The 17210-nt window shown below is 39.6% G+C and overlaps 1 protein-coding gene across 1 annotated transcript in view; it reads right to left on the reverse strand.

The window, feature by feature from the left end:
* The window catches only part of LOC126252358 (cytochrome P450 4c3-like), a 74591-nt gene extending 65433 nt beyond the window's left edge, over positions 1-9158 (reverse strand). The window contains exon 1 of the mRNA XM_049953249.1: positions 9074-9158. Coding sequence (XP_049809206.1) covers positions 9074-9158 — 85 coding nt within the window. The remainder of the gene's footprint in view (positions 1-9073) is intronic.
* Between the last annotated feature and the right edge of the window lie 8052 nt (positions 9159-17210).

Genomic DNA, 17210 nt, shown 5'->3' on the forward strand with positions numbered 1-17210 from the left:
TTGTTTGGCGCTGATCCAAGTCATCACTTAATATAGTTTTAGATTTCTGCACAACCAATGTGTAATGGATAAAATGAAGTTATGTGTTATTTTCCTGCAGAATTTATTCGTTACTGCAACATCATCTGGTTACCTACTAATAATCACATTACTTCAGTGGATATTACAGGTAAGATACTCAGAACAATTTCTGGGATATCTGATCCAGTACACTCAGATACGTATACACTGTTGTACTAAAACTAAATACAGATTCACAGTGTTACGTGTCTGAAACATGTTTTTTGTGATTAGCAGGTTTTACATAAAATATATGTTACGCTGAAGAATAACTAACAAACCTTAACACGAATTTATCATGGAAAGCTGCAAAAGCTGGTAAGAATAGAACGATAAAATTGATGTATCCACTGTGTCCAAAAGTACTGTGTTGCCTCCGCCCAGGGGCTCCTTTGCCGACCCACATTGCCAGTGGTCCAGGAGATACCCGGCTGGAACCCATACGACGAGCGCCGGAGATGTGACACTGGAGCCATTCTGCAACCACACTGGGGGTTGCCTGCGGACGCCCTCACCTCGCTTGGCAATGGGCACGTTGGGAGAGCCTAGAGGACAAGGAGAAGTGTACCAAAACCTGATGGACCCCTGCAGCCATTCATAGAGGAAAGTTCTATTTCTATTAAGATGGAACGTCGAGAATGCACATGTGAAAGGGAGTGAATTTTTTCTAGCCTGGCAGCTGTCGTTTATCTGCCTTAGAATGCACGAACTTGTCAATTCCAGCACCCCACAGGCACTGGGACGAATGTACGCAAAGCGCGAAGAATTCGCAGAGTTAGGGGTGTGAAATAAGTCAACCGCATTAAGAAGATGTTTTCTAGCCATTAAGAACATTCATTATAAATCGTGGACGGCAGCAGACTGAGACGAAACCGAAACATGACTCTGTCCTGACAAACACAGAGACAGCAGTTACTAAAAAGTGTTGTATGACTACTTTCAAAGCTATTTCAGAATGCAGAAAAACATTGTAAGAATGTGAAATCCAGAGAAAGACGCAAATTTTCGAGTCACACGCAAGCCCACGCAAGATAGGAAATTTCCAACCAGCAGGAGAGGCGTGGGCATGAAGCGGCGATCAGTAATCGGGCGGAATTGCAAATTCAGTCCGCCTCTGACAACGCCACGAGAGAAGAAAATTTCGAGGAACGATTGAGCTGAGAGGTGAATGAGGAATGAAAATTATTGTGAGAAAGGGGACCTGGGGTCTCTTCCATCCATCGCCAACATCCGCCGTCCGATACTGCAGCTATGGTCACGCAACGCACAAGGGGCAGACAAGGCGGAGGTAGTACGCGGGCCTCTACACAAAGCCACAGACACCGCTGGTAGCAGCCGACTCGCGCCACACAGCTCCGAGGCGATGCGCCGATCGACTCAGCGCCTGCCGCCGACAGCACTACATGACGAATCACTAATAATGCTGAGATGATTCGTCCCTCCCTGCTTCCCCTTAAAAACTGAGTCGTATCTACATCCAGTATCAGGCCTCTGAGATTTTTATTTTTGATTTGTGTAAACGGTACTGGAATGAATATATTTCCTTCATTTTTTATCATCATTCATTCATACATCAACCCCTTAACCGCATAATCTTTGGTACTTGAGTTCATTTAATTACATACGAATGGAAAACTGGTAGAAGCCGATCTCGGGGAAGATCAGTTTGGATTCAGTAGAAATGTTGGAACACATAAGACAATACTGACCCTACGACTTATCTTAGGAAACAGATTAAGGAAAGGCAAACATACGTTTCTAGCGTTTGTAGACTTAGAGAAAGCTTTTGACAATGTCGACTGGGATACACTCGGAAACAAAAGAAAAATTCGGAGCTGGAGTTAAAATCCATGGAGCAGAAATAAAAACTTTGAGGTTCACCGATGACATTGTAATTCTGTCAGAGACAGCAAAGGACCTGGAAGAGCATCTGAACGGAATGGACCACGTCTTGAAAGGGAGATATAAGATGAACATCAACAAACGCAAAACGAGGATAATGGAATGTAGTCGAATTAAATAGGGTGATGCTGTGTGAATTAGATTAGGAAATGAAACGCTTAAAGTAGAAAACGAGTGTTGTTATTTGGGAAGAAAAATAACTGATGGTTGTCGAAGTAACGAAGATATAAAATATTGGCTGGCTATGGCAAGGAAAGCGTTTCTGAAGAAAAGAAATTTGTTAACATCGAGCTTAGATTTAAGTGTCAGGAAGTCGTTTCTGAGAGTATTTGTATGGAGTGTAGCCATGTATGGAAGTGAAACGTGGACGATAAATAGTTTAGACAAGAAGAGACTAGAAGCTTTCGAAATGTGGTGCTACAGAAAAATGCTGAAGATTAGATGAGTAGATCACATAAATAATGAGGAGGTATTAAATATAATTGGAGAGAAGAGAAATTTGTGGCATAACTTGACTAGAAGAAGGGATCGGTTGGTAGGGCATATTCTGAGGCATCAAGGGATCATCAGTTTAGTACTGGAGGACAGGGCGGAGGGTAAAAATCGTAGAGAGAGACCAAGAGATGAATACAGTAAACAGATTCAGAAGGATGTAGGCTGCAGTAGGTACCGGGAGATGAAGAAGGTTGCACAGGAGAGAGTAGCATGGAGAGCTGCATCAAACCAGTCTCTGGACTGAAGACCACACAAAAACATCAGTTAACTATTGGTTCCCAATGTGGGACGATTGGTACTTTTCATGTTATGTAGTGTCAAAAACGAAAAATTATCGATTAACTTCAGTATCTAACTTTTATTGTAGTTGGTAACATCATCTGACCTGCAGTAGTAGCTTAAATACGCATTTTGTGGTAAAAGGAGTCCTTTTGAATTAATTAGAACTATTTTCTAACTAAATTTTCTCAAAGACATTGACGGGTATTAATCAGAAGGGGTGGAAATATTAACGAAGGACGTTAGTAACCTTCAAAACTCCTACACCATTATTTCAAGAAAATATTGAAACTTGTGTATTCAGTGGAGTGGAATTTTATGCGTGGAGGATAGTGTGCCTAGGAACATCACACGTATCCCAGTCGATGTTCCATTTTAGTGAGGGACTTTACAATCGCATGAAGGAATGCGCACGAGGTACCATTATAAGCAGTTTCTATCATTTTCTGCTGTCTTCGTTGGTGCGAGACGAGTGGATGAGTTGTGTGTAGCGTTTGTAATCTTTATGAGTTGTACAATGCCGGCCGGAGTGGCCGAGCGGTTCTAGGCGCTACAGTCTGGAACCGCGCGATCGCTACGGTCGCAGGTTCGAATCCTGCCTCGGGCATGGATGTGTGTGATGTCCATAGGTTAGTTAGGTTTAAGTAGTTCTAAGTTCTAGGGGACTGATGACCTCAGCAATTAAGTCCCATAGTGCTCGGAGCCCCCTAGTTGTACATTCTGTAAGTTCTGTGTAATATATTAACTTTATTTCAAAGATATTGTTAATGCTTCAATTAGAGTGCTGTAAGCTACGTTGAATTCTCTATGTTCTTAAAAATAGCTACGTGTGAAAGGTTAAATCATACTACATCGGTCGTGCTCTATCTTGTACCTCGGGGCGGTAGAAAGTCTTTCACTAACGAACACTTGATATTTGCAAATGAACTGAACTTCTTCAATTACTTAACAAATGTTCCCTGTCGTGAATACTTTTAACCTTTAAATGGTATTTGATAATATTTCTTCTTAATCTGATTTTACTGAGTGAGTTTTGGCGTGCGATGGATTAATAATGTAACATATACACCGTCAAATTATAGTGCTGACAAGATTTTATGCATTGCAGCCGTTTTAATTTGAATACATTATTTTTCCTAGGTACATGATCATGCTCGGTATAGTTATTCAGAGTTAGAAAAACTGTACTTTTCTGGAAGAATTTACGTAATTTCAGAAGAAGACTCTAGTACACATAAAGTGAATACTTACGCTCATTTCAAAATGGAATAATAAAATACGTTAAATGTCTATTACAGGGCTCGTTACAGGCGTCAGTCCGAAAAGTGTTAAAAATACCGGGTATAAGCTTCCTATAAAAACTTTATCTGTAAATGAAAATACACGGTATTCTTCTTCCAGGAACTTTCTCCTCATGTAACGTGTTCTTTAGAAATCTTGTTCGACTGCTGAGAAATATTGCCTGTTGGTTGGCCCTGTGTTGCGCTTGAGAAGAGTGTCGTGAAAGAGAAGTTTAATATTAATGAAATACTGAATTTGAGATAGTGAAAATGATTCTAATTATATGCCAAAGAAACTAAATGTGTTCTCAGTCAAAACTATTTAACTGAAACTCAATAATATAGTTCATTATGAAAGTTCTGTAACCTAAAGTGCAACGACTGACTTGAAATATCGACAGAAATAAAATACTGCTGTACTCGGAAGAAGACAACTGTTTGAATTTACCTACACTGTTCACAGTAAATTAATCTGCTTATTTAGCACACCACCAAAAATTCTGTCTATGCACTGCTTTCTCATAACAATGTAAACTGAAATTCGCCCAGAAATAAAAGTAACCCACCTCATGCTCAGCCTGCTGTTTTGTGTCTGGGGTAGTGATGGTCTAGAAAGAAAATAGAAATCATCATATGCAGCACCTAAAGAAAAATAAACTACTTCCTACAAAATTTGTTTTCTTGTCAGAAACAGTCTGTGTCATCGTGTAGCTTGAGGTGCAATGCACACTAGACAAAAGTATTCAGAACTTTACTAAGAATGATGGATATGGGTTATATTTTAAAGAAAATTATTCTTGAAAAATTAAACTGTGATTATTAACAAAACAGACTGTACAACATAAGAAGAACCTAACTGTTACAAAATTCTCCAAATACAAAAATTAAAAACGTGTACGCTAATTGCATTATGTGTGGCACAGTGAAAAAAGAGATCAAATTAATACTGATCATGAATATTATAAGTTATCCGTCGTGCATATGGTCGTTGTCTTGCAAACGTCCCCATCTGTTGACTCCGGGATCGAGACGCGGCTGCACGATCCGTTACAGCCATGCGGATAAGATGCCTGTCATCTCGACTCCTAGTGATAGAAGAGCATTGGGATCCAGCACGGCGTTCCGTATTACCCTCCTGAACCCACAGAATCCATATTCTGCTAACAGTCATTGGATGGCATCCAACGTGAGCAGCAATATCGTGATACGATAAACCGCAATCTTGATAGGCTACATTCCGACCTTTAGCAGAGTCGGAAACGTGATGATACGCATTTCTCCTCCTTACACGAGGCATCACAACAACGTTTCAACAGGCGACGCCGGTCAACTGCTGTTTCTGTATGAGAAATCGGTTGTAAACTTACCTCATGTCAGCACGTTGTAGGTGTCGCCAGCGGCGCCAACCTTGTGTGAATGCTCTGAAAAGCTAATAATTTGCGTATCGCAGCATCTCCTTCCTGTCGGTTAAATTTCGCGTCTGTAGCACGTCATCTTCGTGGTGTAGCAATTTTAATGGCCAGTAGTGTATTACGGGATACGACCTTGTAACATTTCTCAACATGGCCTTGCTGTGGTGGTACTGGGAGGGGCTGGCTAAAACCTAGGGGAGAAAACAGTCGTTATTTATTTCCTGAGGACAAGCAACGCTACTGTTTGGACAACACTTTCTGAAATTCTGATAATAGCAGGGATGAAATACAGGGAGCGATACGTTACGTATTTGTAACTAGTACAAAAGTAGACAGCAGTAATAAGACGAGAAATAAATAAACGGGAAGCCACTATTAAGAAGGGAGAGAAAGGGTACTAGTCTCTTCCCGACGTTATTCTGTTTGTAAACTGGACAAGCAGCAAACGATACCAAGCAGAATTTTGAAAAGGAAATGAAGGTTCCTGGATAATAAATAAAAATTTTATGGTTTCCTGATGATATATTGTTAGAGACGATTGGGGGTTTAGAAGAACAGTTGAACAGAGTGGGTAGTGTCTTTAAAAGAGATTATAAGAGGAACATCAACAAAAGTAAAACAAGAGTCATTGAGCATGACTGAACTAACTCAGGTGATGATGAGAAAAATTGGGTTAAGAAATGAGAAAATAAAAGTATCAGATGTATTTTGCTATTTGGACAGTAAAATAAATGATGATGACCGAAGCAGAGAGCATATGGAATGTAGACTGGCAATAGCAAAAAGACATACTTGAAAACCAGTAGTTTTCAACGTCTAAAATCAGTTTAATTGTGAGTTACTTTTGAATACATTTGTCTTGAGAGTTGCCTTTTACAGAAGTGTAATGAGGACGATAAGTAACTCAAACAAGAAATGATTAGGTGCTTTTAGAATTTGGTGCTATAGCAGACTAGTTGATAGGTCGAATAACAAATGAGGAGATGCGAATCTAGTTGGGGACATAGAATTTTATGGCACACCTTGACTATCGGTTGATAGGACACATCTTGACGTATCAAGCAATTGTCAGTTTATTTATGGAATCAAATGTGGCTGATAAAAGTGGTAGAGGAGGACCAAGGCTTGAAGACGGTTAGCGTGTTAAAATGTACGTGTATTGCAGTTACTTTGCGGGTTGTACAGCTCGACGGCCTTGTGTGGACAATGACGACCAAACCAACGACAATAAGATCACGGTGATGAGATCATAGCAATTTGAGATTATGTAGGTACTCTCATTTTGTCATTCATTATGTGCAACATTCGCGAATGGAATAAAAGGGGAAGTTAAGGATGGCACCACTAGGAGTGCCTTCTCCACATTCCATAAGGTGTCACACTGCGTACAGTTGTACATAGAGGAGCAGATCAAGGTGGGTGCAGGTGGTTTCATTATGTGTAGGAGTATTACGGAGAAGGGGCGTGGCTGCTATTTTGATATCAAATTGATAAGTAAATCAATTAAATTGAGAATTAATTACCCCACCAACCACGTCCACCCACACCCCATATATGACGTCACGTGTTTTTCTTAGTCTGCACGTGGGTCCCAGACACCTCCTCCCTCCACGATCCCTCCCCCTCCCCCACTAACCCCATAAGCAGGAATTTACAGTTTTGGTCAGAATTTCGAATTTAGTGGCAATTCCGAATTTGGCCGGAAGCCGGCCAGTGTGGCCGAGCGGTTCTAGGAGCTTCAGTCTGGAACCGCACGACCGCTACGCTCGCAGGTTCGAATCCTGCCTCGGGCATAGATGTGTGTGAGTCCTTAGGTTAGTTAGGTTTAAGTAGTTCTAAGTTCTAGGGGACTGATGACTTCAGATGTTAAGTCCCGTAGTGCTTAGAGCCAATTGAACCATTCTTTTTTTGCCGGAACTTTGAATTAAGGTGGGAACGTCTTTGTCCCAGGGCTGTGCCGACATCCCACGCCATCCCTCAACCAGGAACTGGCGGGAAATTGCGTTACCTTTCTGGGACTCGAACCCTGGTTCTTCTGGACGGAAAGTCCCAGTGCACCTCTTAACACAATTATACCAGCAGAGGCTCTTGGAACTGGAGGAAAATTAAAAATGGCGGTGCCCTTTCAGAGACTCAAAACTTGGTTCTTCTGGACAAAAAGCCCAAGTGCACCGCACCCTCCCCCCCCCCCCTCCCCTTGAAACACAAGGAAAGTGCACAGATGCAGGAGAGGAAGGTTGGATTAGTGTACTTTATTTATTTTGGTTGGGAAACTAAAGTATATATTGGTCCTAGCTACGTAATTAACCATACATAGCCGGCCGTTGTGGCCGAGCGCTTCTAGGCGCCTCAGTCCGGAACCGCGCAGCTGCTACGGTCGCAGGTTCGAATCCTACCTCGGGCATGGATGTGTGTGTTGCCCTTAGTGTTAAGTTAGTTTAAGTAGTATGTAAGCCTGGAGACCGATGACCTCAGCAGTTTGGTCCCATGGGAACTTAAACCAAGAAGGTACTGATCCGCACGCCAGTGGTAACAGCGCCCAGCGCCGCACCTCCTGGCAGACAGATTCCAGTGGCCCTCGTGAACGCTGAATTCGGCCATCGCTGGTCGGCCTCACTTCGGTCGCAGACCTCGAGATCACCAGTACTAAAAGGAAGACGATAATTAGCGTGCGTTATGGGAGTAGGAATAGTGTGCATACGGAATTGCTTGTAGCAGGCACAGAAGCAGAGCAGGCCACCTCACAACCCCATTAATCTGAAAGTATTATGTACAGATCACTTTGGATTCCAAGCACCGGCCATCGCAACTTCCTTTCTTGCGTCGCTGCTATCACAGCAGTCGACACAAGGATACACGTGACATGCAGTTGTGTAATCATTCGCTCTTGAAGAACCTCTTGCCAGTGTAATAAAACACAAGGAAATTTCTGGTACGTCGAAAACAACGCTATAAGTAAGAAGACCGAAAAAACGTTTTACACACAGTTTATCAAAGGTTAATCGAGTCTGCCGGCAGTATAAATACAAAGCAGCAGGCGGTAGGGATGTTATTAACGTTGCATCATGGCTGTCTGGCCGGTTCTTGGCGCGTCTCTGGCGTCGCTGTGTGCGGGGCTGCTGGCGTTCGCTGTCTGGCTGTGGGCCAGCCGGCAGCGGACGTCGGTGCCGGGTCCTCCCACTCTGCCCTTACTCGGAAACGTGCTACACTTCTACAAGCAACTCGTCTTCTTGGACCGCTTACGAGAACTGCACAAACGATATGGAGACGTATTCAGGTAGGCCAGTTTGTATAGAGAATTACTGCCATTGGGCTACAAAATGGACTGACGTTGCGGAGGTGTGGGGACCAAATATCCGTCCGACAATTCATACTCATTTTTTCCGTGTTCCCGTGGACTACTTAAGATGAATGGCGGGATAGTTCCTTTGAAAACAACTCAACGGGTTTCCTTCTCCTTCGTTGCCAATTCCGAGCATGTGTCCAGCCCGTAATGAGGCAGTCGCCCGTGAGGAGATTCATCTTAATTTCTTTGCGTTTGAAGTGCTGATAAGCAATAAATTAATATCAGCAATAATACGTACATCATTTGAAAGTCACTCCGTACCGAGTTATGAAGACATTAAAAGCTGTACATATACTCACTGCTGGCTATAGCAACTGGAGAACGCAGCAGGGAAATGTCGAACTGCAGCAGCCAGTGGGAGCTGTTAGGCATCCACGACTTCATTGAGATACTAATGTTACGCTGGTGTTTCGTAGCTGGCGACTTTCATGCCTCGTACTGTGAGGTGAAAATACTGAAAAAGTACTGAAATCTCTGTGAAGACATTCATGTAAATAGGATTTTTGACTCCAGCCAACCGGTTGCAAATAACTGTTTGGTACATTGTCCTAGATTTCGACACCCACTAAGGGTGTCTTCATCAGAATGAAATTTTGTTCAAACCTGTAAAATAATACATAGAAAATTCAATATGACGAAAAACACATTAACACAAGATCAAAACTGTCATGATATACAAACGCTACTTGCGTAAAATTACATTGTGAAAAACCAGTGATCAGAAACTAAATCAGCTATGCTCAAGTCAAAGATAAAATAAAACGTTTCAGCCTTTGCCACGTGCCCCTAGCCAGGAGCAACTACAGACTGATCGGCCTAGTGACTCACGTTCCTGCCACGAAATCAATATAAGTTGCGCCACCTATTGGGCGTGGAAAGTGACGGGTGCCCATTTGAAAACATTATAACAGAAATAATTGAACACCCAACAGTTTCAAAAATCAAAATATAATGGAACAGAGCTTAATTTATTTTACAAAATACACAGCAGTCAAGCACATTAAGTACATCTATAAGCCATCTATTATGCTTTACAGAAATTATTACGTAAAGAACAGAATGATAAAGAAAAATTTTACAAACAGGTGTACAGTCCATAAAATATACATATGAATTTAACTCTAGTAGCACATGTCTATGAGTTTCGACGAAAACGTTTCAGAACCAGAGGCAGGAAAATATAGTAAAAATAGAAGAATCAAATTTCCGTAAGCAGTAGATTGGAACTACTGAAAAAGTTGTTGTATCTGTTCATTGAGGATGAGGCCATCGTTCTTAGAAATATGCTTCAAAATCTCCAGGTCTTCGAATATATCGAGACTATGACGTCTCTTTCCTCCATGTAAAACAGAATTTTCTTTATCGCATTTCGGTCTGTGTCCGGAAATTAACAGGTGATTATCAAAAGTGGTATTGTATACATTTATACCTCTTTCTCCCAATAAATTTTCCTTTTACGTGACACTAGAAGACTTTCCAATTTGTCCTGTATACTAAACGGGACACGTATCACAAGTGATATTATACATTCCTGATTTGTGTATAGGAGCAACTGTGGATCTGAGATACTGACACAGAATTTTTTGCAAGTTATTGTTCGTGGAAAAGGTAAGTTTTAATCCATACTTTTTAATCAGAAGAAGACGAATTTTATACGAAATAGGCCCAAAATTGGAATCCAGAAAACATATTAGTACCGGTTACCTTAAGAAACAGCACTGCTACCTAATGTGGTCACTATAGCGTCAGTTTCAACGTTGAAGATCTTGTCAGTGAAAGTGGCATCATAGCCGTTATTATCACATTCATCTATTCACTGAGCATGTCACGTGACATATTTACAGAAACTTCATGATGAATGGCTGAATGTAAAGATGGTTCCTTATGGGAATGAGGAGCACTGAACTAGTGAGCATAATTTGACTTGTATTAGTGCCTTTTCGAAACTTTCTAAAAGAGACTGACTTTGTCAGCTGTAGTACTAAAGTTCAAGTAATTAAGCTGACGCTCTTTGTTTTCTAATTCACAAGTGAAGCCGAATTTTTCTTGAAGACTATTAAAAATTTCAAACAAATGCAGAATTCGTTCTGGGGAACCACTGTACCACTGTATATGGTTAAAATGTTATCTACGTATCGAGCATAAGACATAACAGCAGCTAAAAAATTATTGAAGGAATTCTCTTCCTGTGAATTAATGAAAATATCAGCCAAGAGGCCTGCCAGTGGGTTACGCATTTCCAGGCCGTCAGGCTGGTGGTTTAGTTTGGCACTAAAAACAAAATAGTTGTATTATACTACTATTCTTAACAAACGAATTAGGTCAGTGATTTGCACATCAGAAATACATTTTTAAAAAGTGCATAGGTTTTTTCAACATTATCAGTTATTCTATGAACTTTTACTTTAATACAAACGTTCATAATATCTAATGAAAACAAATTACTTGGTCACACTGCAGATATTCGATATTACTGACTAGATTTTTACGATTTATGACAGAATAATTATTCTGAAAAACAAATAATTTATTATTTGTTCCTGAAGAAACCTTGCTAACTCACGATATTCACTGTTCTTACTGTTTACAATCGTACATATAGGTTGGTGACTTTTATGTACTTTAAACTGGGAACGGAAGTTTGGGGCCTACGGATTCATATTAATAAGCTATCTACTATGAAACTGTTCAAGTAAATGCCCAGCGCTGTGAACAGCAAGCCAAATTTCTTTTTCTATCATGGAGGCCCGATCCTCATCTAGCTCTGAAACGTTATTCTGCTCAAATAATTGCAATGTTTCAGAAACATATTCGTCCTGAGTAGCAATGAATATAGCATTCCCTTTGTCAGACTTCTTTACATTGCCATTGTTTCCTGTTAGCATGACATTAATATTTTTAATCAATTTTTTATCACATTCATACTGACATTTTTTCAAAAATAGTTCATACATCATGATCCGTCCTCATTTATCGAGAATCGCCTAAAGCTATCAAGGCCTATTTTAGTATCCAAAACGATATTTTCTACAACATTTTTATCTGACAGGTAAGACACTACATAGTGTTTAAGCCATTTTTTGAACAAGGCAGTTTCTTCTGGTCCAAAGTCTATTTCAGTCTTATCCAGAATTCTGATGAAAAATTTATGCTCAGACCTTTGAAAACTAATATTAAGATTAGCCAGTTTCTTCTTATGCCTTTTTTCAATACAGTTCTTATAGTTATCCAACCCATCATTGAAAAAATCTCAAAATGCATAATCTGAAAATTAAAATGTAAGCTAAAATTTTAGTGGGCTCAAAATACAAACATACTCCTCTTTATTTAATCGCTCCTTTTACCTGTATAAAGCAATAATTTTGTAGGAAATATTTTTTGGAACCAGGCACTGAAAAGTTTTTGGATCTTTCAAGCACAGTCTGATGTTAGAATGGAATTTAACATAACTTGGCAAAAGAACCTTTTCTTCCGAATGGTTATTAAAATTAACAGCTGTACCTGCGTTTAAGAATTTTCTTCTTACATATTTGTACTTTGACATATCTTAGACACCTGTCTGGTAGAAGTATTACAGTTTTAAGAATGGCTGGTACTCAGCAACCTTAAACATTCAACACAGAATTTTACAGCCAACCAGTTGCAAACAACTGTTTGGTACTTTGTACTAGGTTTCGATACTTACCAAGGCTGTCTTCATCAGAATGAAATTTTGTTAAACCCTGTAAAATAATACACAGAAAATTTAGTATGACAAAAAACACATTAACACAAGATGACAACTGTCAATATGTACTAAGGATTCTGATGTAAAATTACATTGCGGGAAACTATTCTTCGGAAATTACAGCAGCTATGCTTAAGTCAAAAATAGAATAAAATATTTCAGCCTTTGCCAGTTGCCCATAGCTAGGAGCAACTTCAGACTGTTCGGCCCAGTGGCTCACATTCCTGCTACGAAACCAATACAAGTTACACCACCTATCGGTCGTAGAGAGTGACGTGTGACCATTTGAAAACATTGTAACAGAAATAGTTGAACACGCAACAGTTTCAAAAATAAAAAATATAAGGGAAGAGAGGTTAATGTATCCAGAATGAGATTTTCACTCTGCCGCGGAGTGTGCGATGATATGAAACTTTCTGGCAGATTAAAACTGTGTGCCGGACCGAGACTCGGACTCGGGACCTCTGCCTTTTGCGGGCAAGTCCTCCATCAACTGAGCTACCCAAGCACGACTCCCGACACCTCCTCACAGATTAAATTCTGTCAGTACCTCGTCTCCTTCCTTCCAAACTTCACAGAAGCTCTTCTGCGAACCTTGCAGAACTAGCACTCCTCGAAGAAAGGATAGTGTGGGGAGTACGAGTCTCGATACGGCACACAGTTTTAATCTGCCAGGAAGTTTCAGAGCTGAATGTATTTTGGAAAATACGCAGTAGTCAAGCACATTAAGTATCTCCATAAGCCATCTCTTATGCTTTACAGAAATTACTATTACGTGAAGAACATAATAACATAGAAAAATTTTACAATCAGGTGTACAGTCCATAAAATATATGTATGAAGGTAACTCTAGTAGCACATGTCTATGAGTTTCGACGAAAACGTTTCAGAACCAGAGGCAGGAAAATATAGTAAAAATAGAGGAATCAAAATTCCGCAAGCAGTAGATTGGAACTACTGAAAAAAGTTTTGGTACCTTGTTGTAACTGTTCATTGAGGATGAGGCCATCGTTCTTAGAAATATGCTTCAAAATCTCCAGGTCTTCGAATACATCGAGACTATGACGTCTCTTTCCTCTATGTAAAACGGAAATTTCTTTAACGCATTTCGGTCTGTGTCCGGAAATTAACAGGTGATCAGCAAAAGTGGTATTGTATACATTAATACGTCTTTCCCCCAATAAATTTTCCTTTTACGTGACACTAGAAGACATTCCAGTTTGTCCTGTATACTAAACGGGACACGTACCACAAGTGGTATTATACATTCCTGATTTGTGTATAGGAGCAACTGTGGATCTGAGATACTGACACAGAATTTTTTGCAAGTGATTGTTCGTTGAAAATGTAACTTTGAATCCATAATTTTTTAATCAGAAGATGACGAATTTTATACGAAATAGGGCCAAAATTGGAATCCAGAAAACATGTTTGTACTGGTTACAGTAGGAAACAGCACTGCTACCTAATGTGGTCACTACAGCGTCAGTTTTAACATTGAAGATCTTGTCAACGAACGTGGCAACATAGGCGTTATTATAATCTTCATCTATTCATTAAGCATGTGACATAAAAAAGGCACAGGAACTTCACGATGAATAGCTGAATGGAAAGATAGTTTCTTATGGGAATGAGGACGCACTGAACTAGTGGGCACAATTTTGTCTGTATTAGTTGATTGTCTTTGTCAACAGTAATATTATTGTCCAAGTAATTAAGCTGACGGTCGTTGCTTCGTAATTCACAAGTGAAGAAGAGTTTTTCTTGAAGCCTATTAAAAAATTTGGAACAAATACTTAATTACTTCTGGGGAATCACTTTATATGATCAAAATGTGTTCTACGTACCGAGTATAAGAATAGGCCATTGCTATTTGCATTTGGCGTTTAATTCTCTTTCCCTGTCCTTTTCATCCAGTGGAATTGCGTTAGGTCTGTGTACCATCGTTTTGTATACAGTTTTATTGCGTACATCTGGCTGACATGGTATGGCAGAGATTGTGCTTTCCTGTTTACCTTGAAACTTTGACTGCTGGTTTTGTTTTCTGTGCATAAATCTAGAAAGTTAGTCCTATTATTTTTTGTATTCAGCTGTGAATTTTATTATTTTGTGTACATTGTTACACTACTTAATGATGCTACTGGTGTTTTTGGTGTCACCTCTGAGTAAAATGTGGGTATCATCTGCATGTCTTTTGTGGTATACTATGTCTTTTAAGCAGGTTTCCTGACTGCTAAATATATTCTGTTCTAAGTGCTTCATAAAACTGTCCCCTATTGTGCCAGATATCGAGGAGCTCACGTCTATCCCATATGAGTGTTGAGAAATGATACCACTGAATGTACAGTTATTGTTGTTGAGGATTATTTCTTGCAGCTCCATAAATTCAGTAATTTCAGCTTGTGATCACTTCTTGTGCTTTAGTAAATTGTTCTTTATTACTGCCATATCTTATTTAGCCAGGATGTTGGAATATAGGCTTGCAATGCCTAGTGGTATAAAATGGACACCATTCTGAATGTTTATTTCTTTTATTTCAGTAATTAGTGTGTTTCTTTACCGTATATGTTGTTTCAAGTGTGATAAACATTTCTAGGAACTGACTGATGTTGTGAGATAGTTCGTATGCCCAGCTGTTCGTATTTTTAACTACAGGACTTATAGGATTTCCTACCTTGTTTACCTAAGGCTGAGGTCTGAATGGGGAAGCTTTAAGACTCATTCAGGTGATTTATTTCTTTATATATTCAGTCATCAGGAAATGTGTTTTCAATAACTATGTTTTGAGTTTGTTATGGAACTCTTTTGTTGGTTCTTTGTTCAATTGTATGATACTGTTTTCTGTGAAGAATTTAAGAATTTTATCAATACATTCATTCCTTTCATAATGACAATAGTGTGCCTTTTATCTGATTTTAAGTTTAGTACCTGGTTTTTCCTAAGATTTTTGTTAATCCTGCTTGATCTTTCTGAATCATTTTGTGTGTGGCTATGTTTATCTTCCTATCTCACTACCACCCTTTCGAAACGTTTCTTGTCATGATTCCATTGTGGGTGAGTAACTGTCATAATATTTTACAAATACTGGATTTCGAACGGATGAAATTGCTACTTCTGTAAAAGAATGTTTGACTTATACCTCTCTTAACGATTTGCTTGAAGCAAAAATTAAATGGTGGTTTACTGTACCGTAGCTCCAGTTTCTTGTTAAGTGGCTGACTGGACCCATGTGCAAACCACAAGAAGACAATGGTTTGATGTTTTAAATGATGTCTTACATAGCAAAGCACTTTATGACTCTAACCACCCTTAGACCCCACTTTGATTTATTCTTTGTTACTTATCTCTGTAACCATTTTCATACGTAACATAATTTTCATCGTATTAACAGAAAAATTTATTTTAAAAAGTTATACTTAAAAAAAATGAGACTATGTTCCACGTTCTCTAAGTCACAACCGTTAAAATTACTCTTCTCTGAGCTGGTGAATATTAAGATGGTGCTCATGAAATGCATGTCCAAAGTTAGCTGTTTGTTCTCGTGTACGTCTAAAATATATATTAGCAGAGTAAATGAAGTGAAAGTAAGCTATTTGTATCGTTTTTACCACCCTATGAATGGTCGTTACGTGAAAGAACGCATTTCTCGACTTGTGCTTTCATCCCCCGCATTAGCTTCCATGGATGCGACTTTGGCGAATAGGATGACACTACTAAATCGTGGTCCAGTAAATAATAATCTAATGCCGCAGAACGAAATTACGACTTGGTACCAACCATGTGTCGTACAGTGACTTCGAGGCGAGCGTATAGAATTCTGTTACGTTACACGTATGTCTTGATTTACACTGACTCAGTACTGAGGCTTGGTAGGCCTACTGTATGGAATCTGCTGTACATATTTATAATACAAGCTGAAGCGTGGGGATAGTCTCCGGATTGGTCGGAATCCTTTTGCGCGAATGCCTAAATGAAACCTTAATTTATGGTACGATTGCTTATTCCTTAAAACACGGTACACTGATTCCTATATGCGGTATATAATGACAATCAGAGCATAACAACAACAACGTGCTGTCCCCAAAGCAAAGTACGTCAGTACTCAGCCAGTAACTAGTATGGGTGTTTTAACTCCAGGAAGAACTAAGCTGATCACAGTGATAACAGAAAAGTTGTTACTCTGTCTCATTCCTCACAAACACACACACACACACACACACACACACACACACACACACACACACAGACACACACACACACATGCGAGAGCGTGCATGAAAACATACATAAATAGTAGCTACTCTTCATTGCTGTAACACTGCTGACAGATTTTTGGAGTTCCACTGTCTAACGTAGAATTGTTAACCTTAGAGGCTGCTATTAAATCCACAGATCATTGTAGAACGTAATAAAAACAAGAAAAGCTTCCGTAACGTTGTTGTTGTAGTTTTCATTCAAGAGACTCGTTTGACGCAGCTCTCCATGCTACTCTATCTATGCAAGGTTCTTCATCTCCCAGTACCTACTGCAACCTACATCCTTCTGAATCTGTTTAGTGTACCTCTTGGTCTCCCTCTACAATTTTTACCCTCCACGCTGCCCTCCAATACTAAATTGGTGATCCCTTGATGCCTCAGAATATGCCCTACCAAACGATCTGTTCTTCTAGTCAAGTTGTGCCACATATTTCTCTTCTCTCCAATTGTAGT

The sequence above is a fragment of the Schistocerca nitens genome, chromosome 4, assembly GCF_023898315.1.
Source record: "Schistocerca nitens isolate TAMUIC-IGC-003100 chromosome 4, iqSchNite1.1, whole genome shotgun sequence".
NCBI lineage: Eukaryota > Metazoa > Arthropoda > Insecta > Orthoptera > Acrididae > Schistocerca > Schistocerca nitens.